At 38.5% G+C, this 20480-nt stretch overlaps 2 protein-coding genes across 4 annotated transcripts; one reads left to right on the top strand and one right to left on the bottom strand.

Annotated features, from left to right (window-relative positions):
• Nucleotides 1–426: 426 nt before the first annotated feature.
• On the top strand, nucleotides 427–3506 carry LOC116246873 (40S ribosomal protein S3a-like). The gene is made up of 7 exons (XM_031618774.2): nucleotides 427–475; nucleotides 559–606; nucleotides 705–810; nucleotides 1915–2052; nucleotides 2125–2310; nucleotides 2892–3092; nucleotides 3168–3506. Exons 1-7 carry the CDS (start codon nucleotides 465–467, stop codon nucleotides 3264–3266), a joined length of 789 nt encoding a protein of 262 aa, XP_031474634.1. The 5' UTR covers nucleotides 427–464; the 3' UTR covers nucleotides 3267–3506.
• Nucleotides 3507–4912: 1406 nt separating this feature from the next.
• LOC116249013 (protein NETWORKED 1A-like) lies at nucleotides 4913–13139 on the bottom strand. 3 transcript variants are annotated; one of them, XM_031622102.2, is made up of 5 exons: nucleotides 12776–13139; nucleotides 12339–12551; nucleotides 7537–11204; nucleotides 6382–7122; nucleotides 4913–6191 (listed from the first exon to the last, which is right to left on the bottom strand). In XM_031622102.2, exons 2-5 carry the CDS (start codon nucleotides 12430–12432, stop codon nucleotides 5037–5039), a joined length of 5658 nt encoding a protein of 1885 aa, XP_031477962.1. In that variant the 5' UTR covers nucleotides 12433–12551; nucleotides 12776–13139; the 3' UTR covers nucleotides 4913–5036. The 3 variants fall into 3 exon arrangements, with proteins under 3 accessions (XP_031477962.1, XP_031477964.1, XP_031477963.1); XM_031622104.2 differs by having other exon boundaries at nucleotides 6406–7122; nucleotides 12776–13138; XM_031622103.2 differs by lacking the exon at nucleotides 12776–13139 and adding an exon at nucleotides 12648–12670.
• Between the last annotated feature and the right edge of the window lie 7341 nt (nucleotides 13140–20480).

The raw sequence follows: 20480 nt of genomic DNA, 5'->3' as shown, positions 1-20480 counted from the left end.
AAACAACTGAAAATTTCAAGTAAGAGAGAGAAAAAATATGAATTCATTTCAGATCTAAACTTCAACCTGAAAAGCTATCACTAGTATATCCGACTTTGAACTTGGATCTGATTCAGACTTGAAGTAGTTTGATTGAATCTGGATTCGTTGTTAAGGGAAACGAGAAAAAAGCGAAGCAATCAGCTCTTATTCTGAATCCCTGATCCATATGTATATTTTGACAAGAAATATATTAATGGATATGATCAAAATAATAAATCTCCAATTTAAATGCATATTCCTTCCGTCATCAGCTTTTGAATCGGCTTCCTGAAAACATGTTGGTTTTGGGTCTAGTATCCAGTTACACCCGATCCGCTTGCACCCCAAAGGTCCATATATAAAAGGGGTTTAGGGTTTCTCGCTCATATCCTCTTCGTCATTTTGTTTGGGCCCTCTGCGTTCCTTCGCGCGGAGTTTCAGCGATGGCCGTCGGGTCTCTCTCTCTTCCTCTCTCTCTCCCTCTCCTTCTCATGTCCCTGTTCTGCGTCGCTAAAGATCTCTTTTCTGCATTTACAGGAAAAATAAGAGGATATCGAAGGGGAAGAAGGGAGGCAAGAAGAAGACGTAAGTTGAATCTAAAACCATGTCAACGCTGCCAACTCCTCAAACTTCTTCATTTAGTGAATGCTGAGCTCGTATTTCTATTCTTGATTCTTGGGCAGTGTTGATCCCTTCTCCAAGAAGGATTGGTACGATGTGAAGGCGCCGTCGATCTTCAATGTCCGCACAGTGGGCAAAACCCTGGTCAGCAGGACCCAGGGTACGAAGGTACGATTCGATGCCCCTTTCTGCCGGTTCGTGGTCGTGTTATTCGTTTTCATGGACTATCTGGACGAACTTACACTTTGTCAAGTTCTTGATTCATTGGGAGTTTTTTGCGCGAATGCAGTAGATTCTGTTATTTCCAGTAAATGGAATATTATGATGTAGGTTGGCTCTTTAAGTCTCCAGTTGTAACCTTAGCTTCTCATGGGTCGTCCAAATTGTGTTTGGTACCATTCTTGTGTACTCCATGGATTCAATCAGTCCTTAATCTCTTTTTGATGCTAGAAAGATATAGATTTTGAATAATCGCCTATCTCGGTTTTAGAGATGGTCATTGGCGATGTGTGCTTAAGGGAACCTTTTATCTGAATGTTGCGTATATGGCTTTTAAAAACCATGGTTATCTACTCATAGTCATTCCTTGTTGTGGACAGTTACTTTTGTTGATATGTAACTGAGATGTTACTGGTACGTCTGAATTTGAGGATGCCACTCCTTTGTGACTGACTATTTTTGTGCTGTTTTACCCGCATTATAATATTATGTGTCCCAGTAAATCTGGGTTTCAGCATGACTGTCTGCTTCCAGTTGTGTGCCTGCAAACATTAACTTTGGACAGTTGTTTACTCTAGTTGTGTATATCTATGGGAAGGGAAATTCATGATCACGAGTTTGGCGATGATCATAGTGTTATCATAAAAATTCATTTGGTTCCTTTCTCGCATGCATCTGGAGGCAAAACTTTTTAATAGCTGTGTAAAGTTTGTGCATCTCTGTCTGCGTCGACATATCTATCCATCTCTGCGGCCATCTATGTTTTTGTTCAGTGTGTTGAATGTCATAGTTCCCTGTTATTTCAGTTTTTGTTGTGCATAGAAATGTTTATCAAAGTATATTCTTTTGCGTGTCTTTTTGGCATATAGTTAACCGATAGTGTTGCTGCATGTGTGAGATCAGTTTCCTGCATCTGTTTGACCTACTTCAAGAAGTTTTTGTTGGATATCTTTTTAGGGGTCAGTTGTTTTTTGCACGTTCTATATGCAGTCATAATATTTTAAATTTTTAACTGTTTGTGCTTATGCTTATGTTGTTTCTTTGTTCGTCTAGATTGCTTCCGAGGGTCTGAAACATAGAGTGTTTGAGATTAACTTGGCTGATCTTCAAGCTGATGAGGACCAGTCGTACAGAAAAATCCGTTTGAGGGCTGAGGATGTCCAAGGAAGGAACGTTCTCACCAACTTCTGGGTAAAGAGCATTCCACTCGTCCATTATTCTAGAAGAGTGCATCTGGCTTATAAACATGTGCATCATGTGTAGGGAATGAATTTCACCACGGACAAGTTGAGATCCTTGGTGCGAAAGTGGCAGACACTAATTGAAGCACACGTAGATGTGAAGACCACAGATAACTACAGTTTGAGAATGTTCTGCATTGGGTTCACCAAGAGACGGCCAAATCAGGTCAAGCGAACATGTTATGCACAATCAAGTCAAGTCCGGCAGGTTAGAATTGTTGTCTATTTTGCTCTTCTATAGGTGTTTTTTGTGTGTGCTTGTGTTGAAACTTGCATTCTGGAAACATTATCACCAGAACTCTTGTTCTCATGTTGGTCTTATTTGTCCACACGTAGTCCTCAGAAGAAGTCTTGCTAATGCAGATGAAAGGCCAACCTCATTGATTGGCTCATCAATCTGATTTTCCTTGTTATAGTGTGCGTAGAACCAGTTTCAGAGTGATAAAAAGAAAACGAAAAGAATGACCTCGTTCTTTGTGTTCCCCCTTTTGTTGTGAAATTTATGAGACCTTTACAGAGCATGTGTTTTGCCAGTTTTCTTCCAGAATCCGTTATACATAATGTACAAAACAAATGGGAACCATAAAAAGAAAATAGCCTTTGCAAAGCTTCGACATTGTTAGCAGTTCATGTGATGTGTTAACACGGTTAGACACAACATCAAATGCAATTTTATTTGCTATGTTCAGCATTGCGACAGTCTTTTGTTGACTTTTATTGGACACCTTCTTACTTGTTAAAAAGTTCTCCTGTTCCACACAATTACTGACTTGCTTGTTTTCTTACCAGATCCGCCGGAAGATGAGGGAGATCATGGTCAACCAGGCAACTTCGTGTGATCTGAAAGAATTGGTGCAGAAGTTTATTCCAGAAATGATTGGCAAGGAGATAGAGAAGGCAACATCGAACATCTACCCCTTGCAAAATGTCTTCATCCGTAAAGTGAAGATCCTGAAAGCACCCAAATTCGATCTTGGGAAGCTAATGGAGGTACATCAAGCGCAATATTTGCTTTTACTCATAGTCGGTTCCTATGCATGCTAAACTTCTATCCTTGCGCGCCAGGTACATGGTGACTACTCTGAAGATGTTGGGGTGAAGGTTGAGAAGGCTGCCGATGAGGTAATGGCTGAAGGAGGAGAAACAGAACTTGTTGGAGCCTAACGTGATACGAGTTCGATGATGCCGTAGTTTGTTATTTTTTGTTTAATTTTACTGCATTTATTAGTTTTTGTTTCATTTTGGGGAACACAGTTTTTGAAAGAGATGGCTTCTTTATTGTAGTATTGGATTTTGTCTGTTTTAAGCACATATTTTATCTGGTTACATGTATTTCATCTGCATCTCTAATCGGGAAGAGAACAGTGAGGACACAAGGAGCATATTATTGACGTTCACAGTTTCCATCAGCGTGTGGTTATTCAATGTTTTCGACTCAGGTGGAATTATGTTTCTTATGTGACATTTGATCTCTATATTAATTTGGCCAAAGTGACTGTCTTTTGTCACATGGCAACATTCAAATTGGTCCGATGTCTCCAAGCTGCGTTCATGGTTGGCAGGGAGTTGGAATTTTTTTTATGCACGATTTAGCTTAAGTTGTTGCATGTTTGAATGTAACCCACCTAATTCTGTAGGTGCTTTACACAATAAATGATGTTTTTCGTGGCCTTCAAGCCGTGTGTCTGATCTTGTTCTCGAACATCGAGTTTTTTTTGTTTTTCAGGTAAAGCGTTGACCAGCATGTCCATACACCTTTATAACTCCATCATTGTCGTGACTGTCACAATTACTGAAGGTCATTTTCGCCAAGTTACAGAAGCCATTTTAATAAATAAGGGATGTTACTCATCCAAGTTTCTGTAGTATATTTTATATATTTTTCTTCCAAGGTGGTGATGATATGCTGATTGTGACCTGATGTTCTTCTCTAGGACAGCATCGCTGAAACTTTGCCCACAAGTCTGTTTATATTAAGTATTTATATCGGAATTTTTCGGTCGGCTAAACACGAGTGAGTACCTCGCGAAAGCAGTCTATTTTTTTTGCCCTTTGTTTTTAGAAGTTTTTCGAATGCCCCATCATTTCCCTCACCTGTGAGTTCTTCCCCTGCTTCGTCATGTGATGGTACCTTTGCTCTGATGGTCTCTTGGCCCGGAGAGTCGGAAGGTTTTAGTTTCTTGACAAGCGAACGCAGTTGATATCCCATTTTCCTCGTCTGAACCCTAATGACGAATTGTTTGCATAAGATGATCCAACGACCTTCAAATCTGTCGGTTGTCTGGGTCTTCATGGCTCTTTTGGGTGGGTGTGTGTGTAGATTTACATTGGATACAAATATACATGACTAAAAGCGTGCGCGATAACAGAAATACCACTTCGTCAACGAATTGAACAGATCGCATAAAAAGCAGTTTTTCTCTACAGCGATATAGCTTAAACATGTATCCTTGAAATATGGACACTTGATACACCAGACGGATTACCCTGAAGGATATGAGTGCAACAAGAAAAGCTCTTGCCTTCAAAACTTAGTCAAGGGACTATGAGGGTATGCTGTTTCTTGTGGCTCAAACCAATAGCACGAGTTGGGTTTAAGGGCTAGTAATTTATTTTGTTGTAAATCAGATGGAATATTAATCTGCTGATCCTCGTTAACTAACCGAATATATAAAGCAAACCACGCTGATGCAAGTAGCTTTATATACCTTGCTTCCCCCCACATGACCTTACGGTTTAATCTAAAGAACTACTAAGAGACTCTGCAATGATATCCAGCAATTAAGGTCGCAGGGAGAAAATGGAAGCAATTTAGCATAAAATGCAATTAATATTGTAAAAAAATATCAATTATTGCATTCATGACATCCATACTTTCTCTCACCTCTCATAGCAACTACCAACTATCGTGGCTTCAGTATAAATAGTAGAACCTCACTCAGCCTTTCTTGAAGGTCTGACACAGCCACAAAATTTATTCTTTCTCTCCTGGCGATTTCCTTTACCACCGTAAAGGTAATCCCTTAGAAGAACTCGTGCTCGTTTCTCTATAGCTGCATGGCTTTTACTAACTTGTACATCCTCAAACTTCCTCAGCATAAACTCTATCCTTTGCAATTCCAACTCTAACTGCTCAATCTTTTCCAACCTTTTACCGGCCTCTTGAACATAGGGTCTATGAACGTCTGGCACATCTTCAAGCGTTCGTCCTATCAATCCTGCTTCTTCTCCTCTGGAGCATGCAATAGGGCTATCACGACTAACTTCCAGCCATTCATGATTGGCTTCAATCAGTTGCAGGATCATTGATTCTGCTTTCCGCAGGCGCTCTTGTGTATCATTAATTTCAAGTGCATTTGGATGGCCATTCTTAGTCAGCTTTTCAAACCTTTTATTCAACCCTTGTGCATTGTTTTGCAGGTCTATCAGGCGATGAGCTTCAGCAGTGAGCACCTCCCTGATCCTCTTGCTCTTCTCAATTTCAGAGGACACCTCCATCTTGTCAACTGCCACGTCTCTCTCAATCTGTAGTTCGGAGAACCCATTATCATTTTTAATTGAATCGGCATCAGATGGTTGGGACTTCACTGAAGGATGGCTCTTGGATCCAAGACTGCAGTGCCTTTCAGCAGCTTCCCACAATACCAGCATCTGCTCATCTGGTTCAGCATTTTCTCTGTTTTCATTTCTAAATGAACCAGCACCACTTCCATAGAAAGAAGATGAATCAGAAACATGATCCAGTTGAATGTCTTTTGTTACCAAAACATTTTTAGTGCCATGGTTTGTCACTCCATTTTTTCGTCGATCCACAGGATTACAGATTTTGTGATCTTCCTGTCTGACTGCTTCGTCTTTGCATGTTAGAATTTCCATTTCCAATTTAGAGTTTGCATCTGATTGTTCTCTTCCTTCTTTTTCGTGAATTAGCTGATTGTGCTGAGACATCTCCATCACCAACTTTTCGATGTTCTTAAGCTTGATCAGCATATCTTGTAGATTTAGAACCTCAATCTCTGTTCCCAAACATACAAAAGCACTTTCAGGATCCACATTTGTCATAACCCGCTCATAAGATGAGTCAGCATCCTGAAAATATAATAAACAATTGTCATCAGAAAATCTGGAAAATGTAGTCACTGTTTGTCGTAAATATCTATATGACCTATTCATTGACCACAATGACTATGAACCTTGACAACTAGAAGGAAAACAAAATACTACAAATCAGTATAATTTCAATTCCACATGCTCATAATGCTAAACGGATAAAACATACATTTGGTTTCTGACATCCAAGTACCTGAGTCCCCAATGCTGCTAGACAGTGATCTTCAAGAGAACACAATCTTTCTTTTACGGATGATAAAACCAATGAAGTTTTATTGGATCTCACATTTATTTCTTCATTTAATATTTCTAGATCTGTGATTCTCCTCTTGGATTCATCAGTTTCCACTTTTAAGGAAGTTATGTCATTAAGAAACTCTTTGGCCTGGTGCTGAGACTTCAATTCAAGAATTTGGTATGATTGAGCCAATTCATGCAACTTTTGTTCAATCACTGCTTCATGGAAGGCACAGGTTTGAAGATCGTGATACACTGCTTCTGAGTTTGTCTGCCACAGCTCAAGCTCCTCTGCACTTGATTTTAGTTCTGACTTGAGGTACTCTTCACGGAGTTGCCATTCATTAATCTGTTTTAGCAGTTTGTCAGATTCGAGTTCCAATTTCTCCTTCTCTCCAAGAATACTGTTCATCTCCTTGTCCTTGTTGACTATCTCCTCTGCCAAAACATCCCGCTGCTTCTCCAATGCTGCTTTAATCAGTTTTATTTCATGATATTCTCTTTTGATGTCTTCGAATTCCCTGACAGTGAAATCTATCGCCTGAATTTTTGCCTGCAAAGCATGCAGCTCCTGTTGCCCTTCTGTAGATTGTACAGTTTCTGTAGCATGATAATTATCTTCACAGGATTCACAAACTTTGTTTGTATGATGAGAGTGGCATAATCCAGTATCCTGAAAAGGAATAGAAAGGAGAATAACTAGGTCAGTAAATCCATCATCAACAACATTACTTACCAATTACACTAAGAACCCTACAAATGAATCAGCTAGGCCTTCAGGTCCAGCTCATGGCTTTTTGCTACTCTGATGGAAGTTAAAGGGAAAACATAGAGAGGGTGAAAGATTCTTAATAAGCTAACTGAGCCTGCAACGCATGATTCTTAGTGCCCCATGAAAATGACCATTTCAGAGATTCTTGCCTAACAAAGTCCAAGATGGACACTCTGTCAGGATGCACTACCCTTTCTGGTCTTGATGAGCATCGCTCGACCAAATGATTTCCATCTTGTACTAAATGTAGACAACCATGATTAAGGATAACTGGACCCATATGGAGAACTAAGACAGATACAGAACAGGGAGCACCTCTAGAGAGCTTGGTTGAATCCGCATCAGAGCTGAGCACTGTTCTTCCAGAGAAATTGTACTTTCCTTTAGAGATGATATGAGGGATAAATATCCAGAGGATTCGACTTTCATGTTTCCATTTTCTTCTTCCAGCAAGGCATTTTTCCTCTTTAATTCATTAATCTCTTCATTCTTGGAAGCATTTTCGTCTAGAAATTTCTTTGCCTGTGCTTGTATTTGTTCATCTAAGGTTTTGCATGCAACAATCAGTTCATACACTTTTTGCTCGAGTACTACAACATGGATGACAGAAACATGAAGATCACAGTATACTGTTGAAAATGAAGTGTATAGGAGCTCAATTTCGTTCATTTTTTCTTTCAGTTCAGTCTTCATATGCTCCTCTTGGAGGTTGAGATAATCAACTCTCCTGAGCAATCTACCCAACTCCAACTTCAATATCTCTTCTTCTTCACGCATGTGGTCAATTTTTTTTGATTTATTAACACTGTCAGTTTTTAACTCCATCAAACTCTTCTCCAGTGTTACCTTGATTGCTGCAACCTCTCCAGCCTCCTTCTTGACATGTTCAAGTTGACTTGTAATTTCCGCTTGTTCAAGTTGCATTTTCTCCATCTTTTTCTCTGCTTCAGTTAGCTTCAGTTCTTTCTCATTAAGCAACTTCTGTCCAAGTTCAATATGCTGATTCAACTGTCCACATGCAAGTTTTAATGTATCAACCTCACCTTGCAAAGACATTGAACAAAATTTGAATTCTTCCAACTTTTCCATTGATGATCTGAAATCTGAATTTTCCATCTCCAACATTTTCAGCTTTTCAGTCACTAACTTAGTCTCCTCCTCAAGAGTACAATTAATGGTGGTCATGAAACTTAGTGCCCCATTGAGTCTTCTAATTTCTGTAGTCTTTTCAGTGCTAAATCTCTCAAAGATCAAAGCAAGATTTCCCAGTGACAGGGCCTCACTAAGAATGGTGTTGTTCTCCTCTTCTAAATTATGCTTCTGTCCCTTCAAATTGATGAGATCTTTTGCAAAAGACATGTTCTCTTCATACAACTTGTGGTTCTGATTTTCCAATGATCTATTCAGCTCCTGAGAATCAGACAACTCTCGACGAGCAATGCCAACTTCAGTCTCAAGTACTTTTCCCTGTTCCTCCAATGAAAGCACCTTGCATTTCAGCAGCTCATTTAGTTCTTTAATCTGACGCTTTTCACTATGCAAAGCCCTTAGTTCCTCTGCTTGTGCAGCAATCTCTGCCTCAAGTGCTTCCTTTCTAAGACATAGACCAGACAGCTCCAGTGCTAGCTGCTCTAACAAAGTAGCAAATATTATGCTCTCGAGAAGCATTTGTTCATTTTCATTTTGGGCAGCTGCAAGCAATGAAATCAAGGACTCAATTTTGGTCCGAATGTTATGAAAAATTACATCCGTCCCAGCTTTATCAATACATCCAAAATTAAAATCAATATTAAGTAACTCTACCAGCTGTCCTATACCTGATCTAAGCCTTGCATTCTGTTCTACAGTCAAAGAATTCTTGTCAAGAATGGATTGTAATTGCATATGTTGATCTAAACTTTTCTTTTCAAGTTCAGAGGCCAGCCTTTTGATGTTTGATGAGATCTCACAATATTTCTGGCATTCAATGGACATATCTCTATTCATTCTGCACATATCAAGAATAACACAGTATGCCACACCTATTTCAATTTGAGCTTCAATTATCCGATCTTCTTCCTCTTCTAGTCTGGCCTTCCTGTTTTCACTTTCTTCTAGCAGCAAACTTATTCGGTTTTCCCAGTTAGTGCTAGATTGAAGAATGCCCTCACGTTCTTCCTCAAGCTGACTAAGCATCAATTCTTTCTCCTCCTCCAAACACAGACATCTCGCTTCAGCCTCTGCATTCAGTGCCTCCAATACTTGCTGAAATTGCATCATGCAATTGGCCTTAGCAGCCAGACTGTCTTTCTCTTCTGCAAGGACTAATTTGTCTTCAATGAGAGAATGGAAGGTGTCTTCCATAATTTTCAGTATTTCCTTCAAATCTTCCAGATCACAGGCATTATCTAGCAGTTGTTTTTCCAAACGATCCTTTCCTCCCAAGGTTCTAGACATACTTTTCAGACTCTCGAACAGAATTGCCTTCTCTTCGTCTTTCTTATTGCAGCTCTCCTTTAGAAGAATATTTTCATCCTGTAAGTCCTTAATAGATGACCGAAGACATTTGGAATCCAACCCCACCGACTCTATTTGGCCTATTAAAGCAGTGTATCTTCTGTCCAAGTCATTCCTTTCCTCTTTCAGACAGTACAGTTCCTGTTGCAGGGCATTCCTTTGATCGATACGAAGTTCAACTTCTTCTTCAAGTTTCCTTATTACCTCCTTCAATCTGCAGGCATCATCTTGTAGATTCTTTAATGAAAATGCAGAAGACATGTTTTGAGCATTCAGGCTGTTATTTTCTTCTTTCAATCTAACAAGTTGATCTTCCAAATGATGGATCCGATGCTGGTGCTCTAACATCAATATTCTGCATTGTTCCTGTGACTGGGAATACAGCTGTCGCAGAGATTGATGAGCTGTTTCACGACTCATTGATTGCAAGCGCTCTTCTTGCATGCAGATCCTGATTTTTTCCAACTCATTATGTGCTCTCTTAAGCTCTTCCTGTTGCAATATAAACTTTTTTACCAAATTATCCATCTCTGATTCCAGAGACTGATTTGCCCTTTCTAACAAAATAGTTCTCTCTTCAGCATTCTTAAAATTGACAATCCCTTTAAAGATCTCCTCATTAAGCCTTCGAATTTCTTCATGTGCAACAGAAACTTGAGCTTCCAAATCAGACACTCTTTGCAAAGCATTCTGATACTGCTCCGTAGACTGTTGACTCTGAAGAATAGCAGCTTCTCTTTCTTCTTGCATTTTGGAGAGTGTCATTTGTAGATTAGGAACCTCAGGTTCTGATTTATTTTTCTCATTTTCTTCTTCAGTCTGAAGATCTGAGGTCTCATACTGAGTCCCTCTATCTTGTGTTTCTATCTTATTCTGTTGGTATGTACTTGCCTCGATCTGCACTTTCAATTCAGAACCCTTTCCTTCACTACCTTGGAAATTTAGAACCCTTTTCAACTTTCCATCTGTATATCTTGCATTTCCTCCACTTCTTCCAGATTCAGGAGCCCCTTTATCTGAAGTCTGATTGGGCAAAAACAGTTCATTGAGCTCTTTCAACCCTTTTCTGTTTGTGACAGCATCATTTCCTTCTGAAGAAACTACACTTCTTTTGACAACTGGAAAAAATGATGTTGGCCTTGAAGAGTCTCCTTTTGAGTCATCTGAATCAAACAGAGGGCGCACTGGATGTTGAACTTCAGGTGTATTAGGTTCAATATCTGTAACAGTGGAACCTGGAGGAGAATCGTCAGACAAGTTGAAGGGGATTTGATTTGGAAATGCTTCTGCCATTGTCCTATGAGCTTGACGAAGTTCACCAGTGGCATGATCATATCTCTCCGCTAATGCACGATATGCTCTGTAGAACTCCTCAACCAGCTTCATAAGCTCTGGCCGTTTCTTGTAATACATTTCTGCTCTTCTTGCAAAGGAATCGGCATCTTCTTCTATAAGCTTGATCATTGCTTTGACTTTCGCATCCATATCTACAATAGATATTAACTCAGAAATAATTAAGACAAATCCACAGGCAAAATAAAGAGAATATAAGTGCAAAAAATATTTAGAAACTATAAGGTACAGGACTTATAAGTGTCTAACCTTTAAATATCACAGACTCAGGAAACCATATAACCTACATAAAGAGTAGTGCAAGCTGCAGTAAAGAGGCACATGGACTCATACACTCATCCTGATTAATAAAATTTCAATTGTTGGGAGGATATAGGATTGTAGAAATGCATGATTATACCTAATACATCTGAAGTTTTTCTGTGAGACTGACATAATGAACTACCTGTCCAAATTAGCTCTATGAATGAAATTGTTGAAAATTGAAATGCATAATTTACTTCTCGTTTCAATTTCTGTGGGTATAAAACAAAAGGCTGTCGACCAGGGGCATCATCTACCTACAGGTCAACTCGTGACAAAATATGAATCTGTATGGTGGTGTTTCATACAGCTGAAGTAGATGCTCATGCTCCTTTTAGAAAAGTTTCTAATTGATTTAGTTCTTGGGAGAGGGATCAGTTCCAGGCATGGATTTGATATAAACACAAAAAACGCTAACTTGTACTCTAGGAATTCAAATCACCATAACCGACGAGATCTCAGCAGTTCATATGACAACTTCATGCAACAAGATTCATCAGCAAATTAGAAAGTCAATGAGAACTTTAAAGCAATTTGTGCAGGAGAATTAGCGTGAAGAGTTTCTATAGAATGCTTAATATATAAATGATCACTGGAATCCCTGCGATAAGTAAATTTTGATACGGCACTTCATGCTTCCGTCTCAGTGACCACTAAGAACAGTCACAAATAACAGAAGAAGTTCATACTCTTGCTCGTTTCTATCATGACACCTTATAAATATTAAGAGAGAGAAAGAAAGAGAGAGAGAGAGAGAGAGAGAGAGCTTCATATTGGATAAACCTTAATCTGCTTGACCTACCCCAGCAAATTGCACACAAAATATGCTTACACTAGCAACAAGTTCATGATCATAGTTAGAATCTCCATCTTCATCTGCTTCGGCCTATTTACTAGAAATGCATACAAATGAATAACAAAAAATTTGACAAGCAACATGAGAAGCAGAAAAGCATAATCCTCACCAGTGAGATTTTCCTGAAGCCATTTAGAATTCTTCGGGCTGATATGGCTATTCCACCACCATGAATACAAACGGCTTGGATCAGCGTGCAACATGGCTACTCTCAGCCCCACTAACAATATGGGCGGCGCTGCTGTAGATCTCCAGATGAGCTCACTCTTTGATGCAGTAACTTCCCAACTCAGAAATGTCAATTCAGAAGTTCTTCACGAAACTGGAATGAGAAAAAAGAACAAATGAAAAAGAAACACTCAACAACTGAATCAAGAAAAAAAACTGTAGTCACACTCTTGTTCCAGCAAAAATATACCAAGACAGGAATTTCCAAAAGTAAAAGCATACGCAAAACCAAAATTATTATGGAACACCAACAAGCATAAGAACCCACAAAAAGTTGCAAATCTACAAAAAGAGAGAGAGAGAGAGAGAGAGAGAAACCTGCAACAATCGCCGGTGGGTTCTAACCTGTCGCCATTATACATGGAAGGGCCAGCTTTTCTTTCTCTCTGTCTTTTTAGCCCATTTGGGAGAGAGAGAGAGAGAGAGAGAGGTGTTCTGTTTCAGTTGTGTGCAGAGTGGAACTGAAGAGACAGAGAATTACTTGGGGAAATTACTGGCGAGCAACTTTTGAGATGCATTGAGTGAGTATTAAAGGGACGAGTTACAAAATTGCATCTCGTGCAAAAACTAACAAAATGCTTTAGTTTTATTCTTGGGACGCTGTTGCTTGAAACCAAATCTGAGGTTTTTCTTTTTCCTGCTCTTTTGTCTTACTTACTATAGAGAGAGAGAGAGGAGAGAGATGCAAATTCACACTTTCAATAATGTTCCTCTTCCTCCCCACTTCCATTGCCTGTTTATCCACGTCTCTCAAGAAATTACGCTAGTTGCCAATGAACCATAAATTGACGAAGACGACCTCCTCATCTTTTCCAGTTGAAAATTTGCAACTTGAAAATGTCAAATGTAAGAGGCAAAACGTTTAGACCTTGTAAATGGCTAAATTTTTAGCATGATTTTTTGTCTCTCTCTCTCTTTATTTATTTTATAAAAAAGTGAGCTGCCATTAAGGGGAGGAGATGGTCTAATATTTCTTGGATGTGCAATTCATTGTTTTGGATTCCTCTTTCCTTTTGAATTAGTTCACCGAATTAAATCCTAAAATGGAACCCCCAAGATCAAAAAACATTCAAATCTTCCACTATTACTGATTTCTAAGAAAAAATAAGAAATTGTCATCAAGTCAACCAGAGGTCTGCTCAACTAATAATCGTTGGAACTTAAGATCTTTACGTTGAACAAAACCATGAATCCAACATATGAAACATGTCTCCATTAATTTGATGCAATAAGAGCTCCATCTAGCTCTGGCCCGCCTGTTTAAAAGGTAATAAGAATAACACCAAACTCTTTTTTTCAAACTTTTACAAGTCGAAAAAGATTCCTGTCAATTAATTTCAAACATTTAAGCTCTTGGCCTCTCACATTTTCGTTAATATTTCCAAACCGATCAAACGCATAAGTTTTCCGCCCGTTGCAAGATGGGGGGTGGGTTAATCGGTGTTATTGTATACAAACAAGGGTAATTTCGTAAGCAAGTGGTGTGATTTGTGAGAGCGGCCCACTTTCTTCCGTTCAAAGTTGGGCGGTGCGGCTGACGTCAGGGGCCGCTAGAAGGCTCCAAGGACGGTCCAAATGACGTAAAACTCTAGTTGCTTTTAACTAATGCCAGAAATATCCTGCGGTGTGTCACTGGGACTGAGCGTACGATTAGATCAAAATGGGTCCACTGGACCAAGTGGGTCCAGCTCCAAGCTGACTACATAGGATCTTGCTGACTTGTGGACGATGACCGGACTGGGCGGAGTTTGGCCTGATCTGAGCCCTGTTCCCCAAGAGAGCCGACACTTCTGCTGGAATCTGGATCCAGCCAGGTTGGTTGATGTGGATATGGCATGTACTCCAGACTTAATGTCATTGGGTCTGGGTCCAAACCAGTAGTGAAACTACATATAAATTGGTCTAGGGTAGGCAGTTGCCCACACCAACTCCAATTTTTTTTTTTTTTTTGTATAACTAATGTTTCATAACTATTTGCTTATTTATATTCTTCTACTGCTTTCGGCAAAAGGGAGGTTCTTACTTCCAAATTGTTCAAAAATCAAGGGTATTCTTCCGCACGAAGGTTCGGCATGTTGCTTTTGTCAACTGCCAAAAAGAAAAAAACGAGAATATATATGGGAAGAAGTCTAGATATTATTTGGTAATTGATAGTGAGTTTTTGATCAACATCTTCGTCATTAATTTCTAGCAGCTACCATTCATTGGGAAGATGGAAAAATATTTGAGGGATTGAAACTTGAAGGGTGGTCCTCTCGGCCTCTAATTTACGACAGACAAGTGGACTTTTGGGACCGGAATTCATTGAATCAAACCACGAATAACTTCTGTAATTAAAAAAATGCAGCGCGGTTGTGATCATCATGTATACATGAGAAGGTGTTTGATAACATCGGATTTGAAATCTTCACGATTTGAGGGCCGTGCTTTCCCTCCTCTGATATTAAATCTGATTTTTTTTTTCAACGCAAAAAAGTAAAATAAGGATCTTAAGAATGAATTTTATAGGATCTTTAATTTGATAAACTATAAATTTTACCATGTATCAACAAAAACATGCGATGGCAGATTCAGATTAGATCGTATCCAGAGTAATCAAACACCCCCTTAAGCTAAGGCTTCCAAAAAACAAATAACAGGATAGCAGGCCAAGATTCCTAAAACTATACTTAGATTTTCTTATATTCATTTTCAGAGAATAATGCTACGACCGATAAATTTCGAAAATCAACGGCCATGAGCCCATTATCAACTGATGGAACGGTCCTAATTAATTCACAGCCACGCCGCGGAGACTTACAATTAATACCTACCCAATTTAAATCTAGCGGTCCACGTCTTAGAATTTAAGTGCAGACCGGATAATAAAAAACGCAATGTAATAAATGAAGTCTTTTGCTTGGTTTATAAGGGTCTAGAGTCCACATTATGGACCCATTTTAAATATGGGTCTAAAAAGACCCGAACCAACCCGACCATCCAGTTTCACCTCAAGCCTCAAATATATCCAAATACCCAAAGGCAGACATGCTACAAATAAGTTTACATGTCCATGTATATATAATAAGGTACTGAAGATGATGGATGATGGGGGCGCATGCGCTGGATTATTAGGTCATGATGACATAGACGTAAGGCTCATGTGGCTTGCATGAGTCCATCTCAACAAAGTGGACGCTTTATTATTTGGCCATGATGGTGACCAATATTACATCAGTAAACATCGGCCTAAGATGCGCATGATTCTTACTTTTTGGTCTTTCTTATCATCATCTCGTGTGTGTGTGTGATACATATATATATATATATATATATATATATATGAACTTTTAAATGGCCTCAGTGATAACGTCAACGTGTAACTTAATGTGTTATATATAATTATGGCAATATATGAACTCGTTCCAAATAATGTTTTCTTTAATGTTCCACTGCTCGTGATGTATTTTAAATGTATTCGTGTTTGGGACTATATGCTCCTAAATTTTATTCGTCTAACAGGGAATGTAAATGATTTAAGACAATTTACAAGTTCAAAAGAATATTTTATGTTCTAACTATTTACGTCCCAACGGCAAATGTGAAGGTTGATTATTTACCGATTCAGCTGCATTTTAGCCGGTTTTATTTAGATTAAACTTCCGTTTTGAGTTTGGATTCATTCACGGCGATGCCTAGGCTTGGAACGAAAGGCTTAAAAAATGATAATATAAGTCTGAAAGAATACTAGCATTAAACCTTATGCCAGTTCGCACATGGATCTGTTCTTTAGCCACTCATTAATTCCAGAGCACATGGCCTACCAATAAATCATTTAATGGTTCCGCGCCGTAAGAATGAAGTGCACATCAAAGCTTTATATATTCCCACTGCACTAGCAAATAAACGATCTCGTTAAATTATTTAAGAGAGTATTATATATTATGAAAGCAATACGAAGAAGTGCAAGCAATATTTGGCCAATTATAATACAAGAGAAACTACCGTTGCATTACCTTGAAGATTTACGCACGTCTTGCAGAAGAAGTTTGTTTTCTTCGTTTTTTTTATTCTCGACGCTTGTATAAGCATGTCTTAAAGTAGCGGCCATGACTCGGCAACCATCTGCGGCAGTTTTTATTTATTTATTTTTTCCAAGTACGTAAGAGTAAGCCAAGGGGAGTGGATATTTCTTTTTTTCTCCTGGATTACGTGCAATGTGGTCCTTTATTTGATTGCAACACAAGTTCAATTTCTTTATCTGGATCTGCATAGTTTATAATATCATTGTCGCAGAAAACATGTTTTTTCAAAGAAAACTCGTTTTATGCTTCAAAAACAGGTTAGCAAAAAAAAAACAAAAAAACCATTTTTTTAAAAAGATGCCAAAAGTGAAAATAAAAAATTCATTTCTCTTGTTTGTTCAGCATTTCTTATTATTGCATTTTCTTCATTTTTTTTAGGTTTTCTTGTTTTTAAATTATATTCGAGAAAAACTTCACTGTAAACCTGTGAATGATATTTATGATAATAGTTTATATATCGTAACCAGCTTCTGTTCTGTTCTGTTCTTTGCAAGAAAACTGAACCACTCGGGACTCTTGCCTCTTAGCTCAAGCAATTTAATTACAACACCAAGCATCGACATTCTTCAGCCAGGGGACAAGGTAAAATAATGCATAAATAATACGATGGCAGAGTTTGATTTGTACGTTTTTAAGAAGAAATTTCTCTCGAGAAGAAGGTCCACGGATGGGTTTCATTTTTAACTTCATTGTCTATTCAAGAATTTTTAAGTACCAAAGTCATGAATTCTGAGAGATATTTAATATCATTTGGTGAAATTTCCCCATCCTGTGACGGGCAAGTTGGGAGAGGTAGCAGATAGATAGATAACGCCTCTAAGATGGATGGTCCACTCTTCCATCAGTTCTTCACCTACAAATTTCAACTCCATTAATTGCATATGACTGATTATTGTCCCCCTTTTTTGAAAGGTAGGTTGACTTCTATTCTACCATAGAAAGTCCTAAACTGGTTGGAATTGACGTGATCTCTGAATCCAACCCAATTGAGTTAAACAGTAATTTGAGTTAGAGTTGGCTGAAAAGTTCGAGCCGAGCACGAGTTAGCTCGAAATTGTTGTACATCCCCAACCAAAGCAAATCCACATTCAATAGATCATATCATTATTGTATTTTACTATGCATTTAAAACCATACAACCTTTAAGGGAATATAGTGATGTCCATTTCTATGAACAGTTTACTTTTTAAGTGATTGGATAAGAATCATCTACAAGAATATGTACAAAAAGGCCAACTGAGTGAGTGAAAGTCATCATCTATGAATATACAAAAGGTTGGCAAAGTTCATGTCTGGGGCACAATAATTGATCTTGGGTAGTGATTCTTGTCACCAAATGGACGAGTGGTGCACAATCCAAGAACCAAGCAGGTGGAGGTGATATGATTTTCTTATGTTGGCACGCTTGCCATGACTCAATAATTTAATTTGTGAAGTTTGGGCCCCAAACATAGCAAAAAGTGGAACAAGTGATCTCCCAAGCTCATCTTGTGCAGAATCCTATGACTGGGGGAAAGAGACACAGCACATGGATCCACTTAGATCTCTGTCTAGTGTCTGGATATGATCTTTCCGTCCGATTTCGATATAATGCTGAATTTGATAGCCTCGGATCTGAGATTCCCTCACATCTGTTTAGGTGATTTCACAGCTGTGGATTTGATATCTGCTTTTATGTTATGAAAGCCTTGGATTTGTGCCAAGGGGAGTGTCGCACTACAGATCCATGCTTTAGATCCTGTGGTAGTTTCGAATATGAGATCAGAGGCTATCAAACACGGGCATTATCGGATTCGTGGTGTCTCGGACATATTGGCATCGGCTCGGCCACGTCTGGTTTAGATCCTGTGGTAGTCTTGGATATGTGATCTGAGGCTATCAAACACGAGCATTATCCAATTCGTGGTGTCTCGAACAGATTGGCATGGGCTCGGCCACATCTGCTGACAGTGCGGGATAGTAAGCATGTGCAAGCACTATAAATGTATTTACATATTTATTTATAAACAAGAAAAAGTAAAATAATAAAAATGTATATATTCTATGTAATAGAAAAAGTGGGGTCTAGTGAATCATCTTTAAAAAAATATAGGGAATTGAACCATATCAACCATAGCGAATCATGGTCACAATTAATGCTACCTTTTGTTTTTATATATACTTCAAAAGCAAAGGTAAAGCTAATTTTGAACAACATAAGATTTAGTAATAAGAACATTTATCAAAATCGCTATCAGATTTTGTCGTTTCAGCGAGGGTCTGATGTGATAAATACCAACCCGTTCAGGCTGATACGGTAAGGGCAATAGAACGCCACCTATAATTCAACAACAGTTGGTTTCAGCTAGGGCTAGGGCTGCACAAGGAGTTGAGTCAACTCTGGCTGGACTTGATAAAAAAAACCCGGTTCATGCTTGACCCATTTATAAACGAGGTGAGTTCGAGCTTATAATGATACTTGGAACGATAAACAAGTCGAGACTCGACTTGTTTATACTTGACTCGACTCGCAAATTGGTACTCTATACAATAGTGCCAAAACGGGTTTTACATGTTATACGAGTTAACACTTATAAGAGTTGAACGAGTTAATAACGAGTTAATGCTTACACAAGTTACCCTAAACGAGTTAACGCGTAAACGAGTTAAATGGGTTAAACGAGTCGAGTTCGAACTCGATTTTGTATAGTTGAGTCGAACTCGAGTTTTTTGAGACGAGTCGAGTTCGAACTCGATTTTGTATAGTCGAGTCGAGCTCGAGTTTTTTGAGACGAGTCAAGTTCGAGCTGACCAAGGTCGGGCTCAACTCGGCTCGTGTGCTAGACTACAATAACTGTACATAGGAGTGAACAGTTTTTTAATATTCTTATTTAAAAATAGAAACTTTTAAGAGGCTGGTGTGCGCCAGCCACAATGTGGCAACAATTGATCTTGGTGCGTGTTCAGAATCAGTCTGATCATAGACTCATCGTCTTCGAGGAGGCTTTTGGTTGCCCTAATCTAAAATCGTCGAGATTTATGAACCATTGATGTTGATTAAAGCCAAATAAAGATTCAAAGATTCAACAAGGTAAAATAAAGATTCGGGTATGGATATTCCATCTTAACTTAAGTAAGAAGCTTAGCTTAGCTTGTTGAACCATAAATTTTACCATGAGCCTTTTACCTTTTTCGCTTGCTTCCTTCCGAGAGTGTGAAAAAGACTCGGAGGGTGGAAATGGAACGAAGGATTACAACTTTCTGGGAACTGTACATGGCGAATACGTTAGGTGGTGAAAATGAATGATGCCCTTTTGAGTGCAGCCGACTGAAATGAAATGAAAGGCCAGAAAGCCACCAAGTTAAGTTTCATTTCGTTTCATGAACGGCATCATTTTGTAGTCTACAGTGCCTCAGATTTGCATTATTTGGACTTTGACAGTCCTGCACGTGATGGGGGCTACACTTGATGACTCGTGATACTGACCTATGATAATATCCACTGTTGAAATCAAGCTGTTCTAATGTTTGAAAGTTAATGTAGTTAAATAGTGTTTAAATTTTGAGAGAAATTTCCAAAAAAAAAAAAACTATTCAAAGAAAACATTAAGTTTTGATTTAAAAATATTTTTTCTCAACAAAAGTATTTTATTATTTTATGTAAAAAATGAATGTCTTCTTTTATAGGCATGGGTAAAGATGTTAGAAATCAGAAATGTTCTCAAAAGTGGAATAAAAACTTTAGGGAAAATGAATCAAACTAAGGTTGTATCTGAATTTTGGAGCAATTGAAATGCAACAGGAAAAATATATTTCTATATTTTTTAATTGTTCTTTACCTTATTCTACCTAAACATCTCTCATGGTAAAGATCATAAAGAGAAAACTATGTGGTGTGAGATAGAAATATCATATGATTGGCTGATGATACCCAGAGGGTTGATAGTATACTAGGTGGTAAGGTGGTCCACCTTTTTTAA

This window comes from Nymphaea colorata, chromosome 2 (assembly GCF_008831285.2).
Source record: "Nymphaea colorata isolate Beijing-Zhang1983 chromosome 2, ASM883128v2, whole genome shotgun sequence".
NCBI lineage: Eukaryota > Viridiplantae > Streptophyta > Magnoliopsida > Nymphaeales > Nymphaeaceae > Nymphaea > Nymphaea colorata.
Note: the sequence above shows the minus strand (reverse complement) of the source record. Positions and strands in the feature narration are given on the sequence as shown.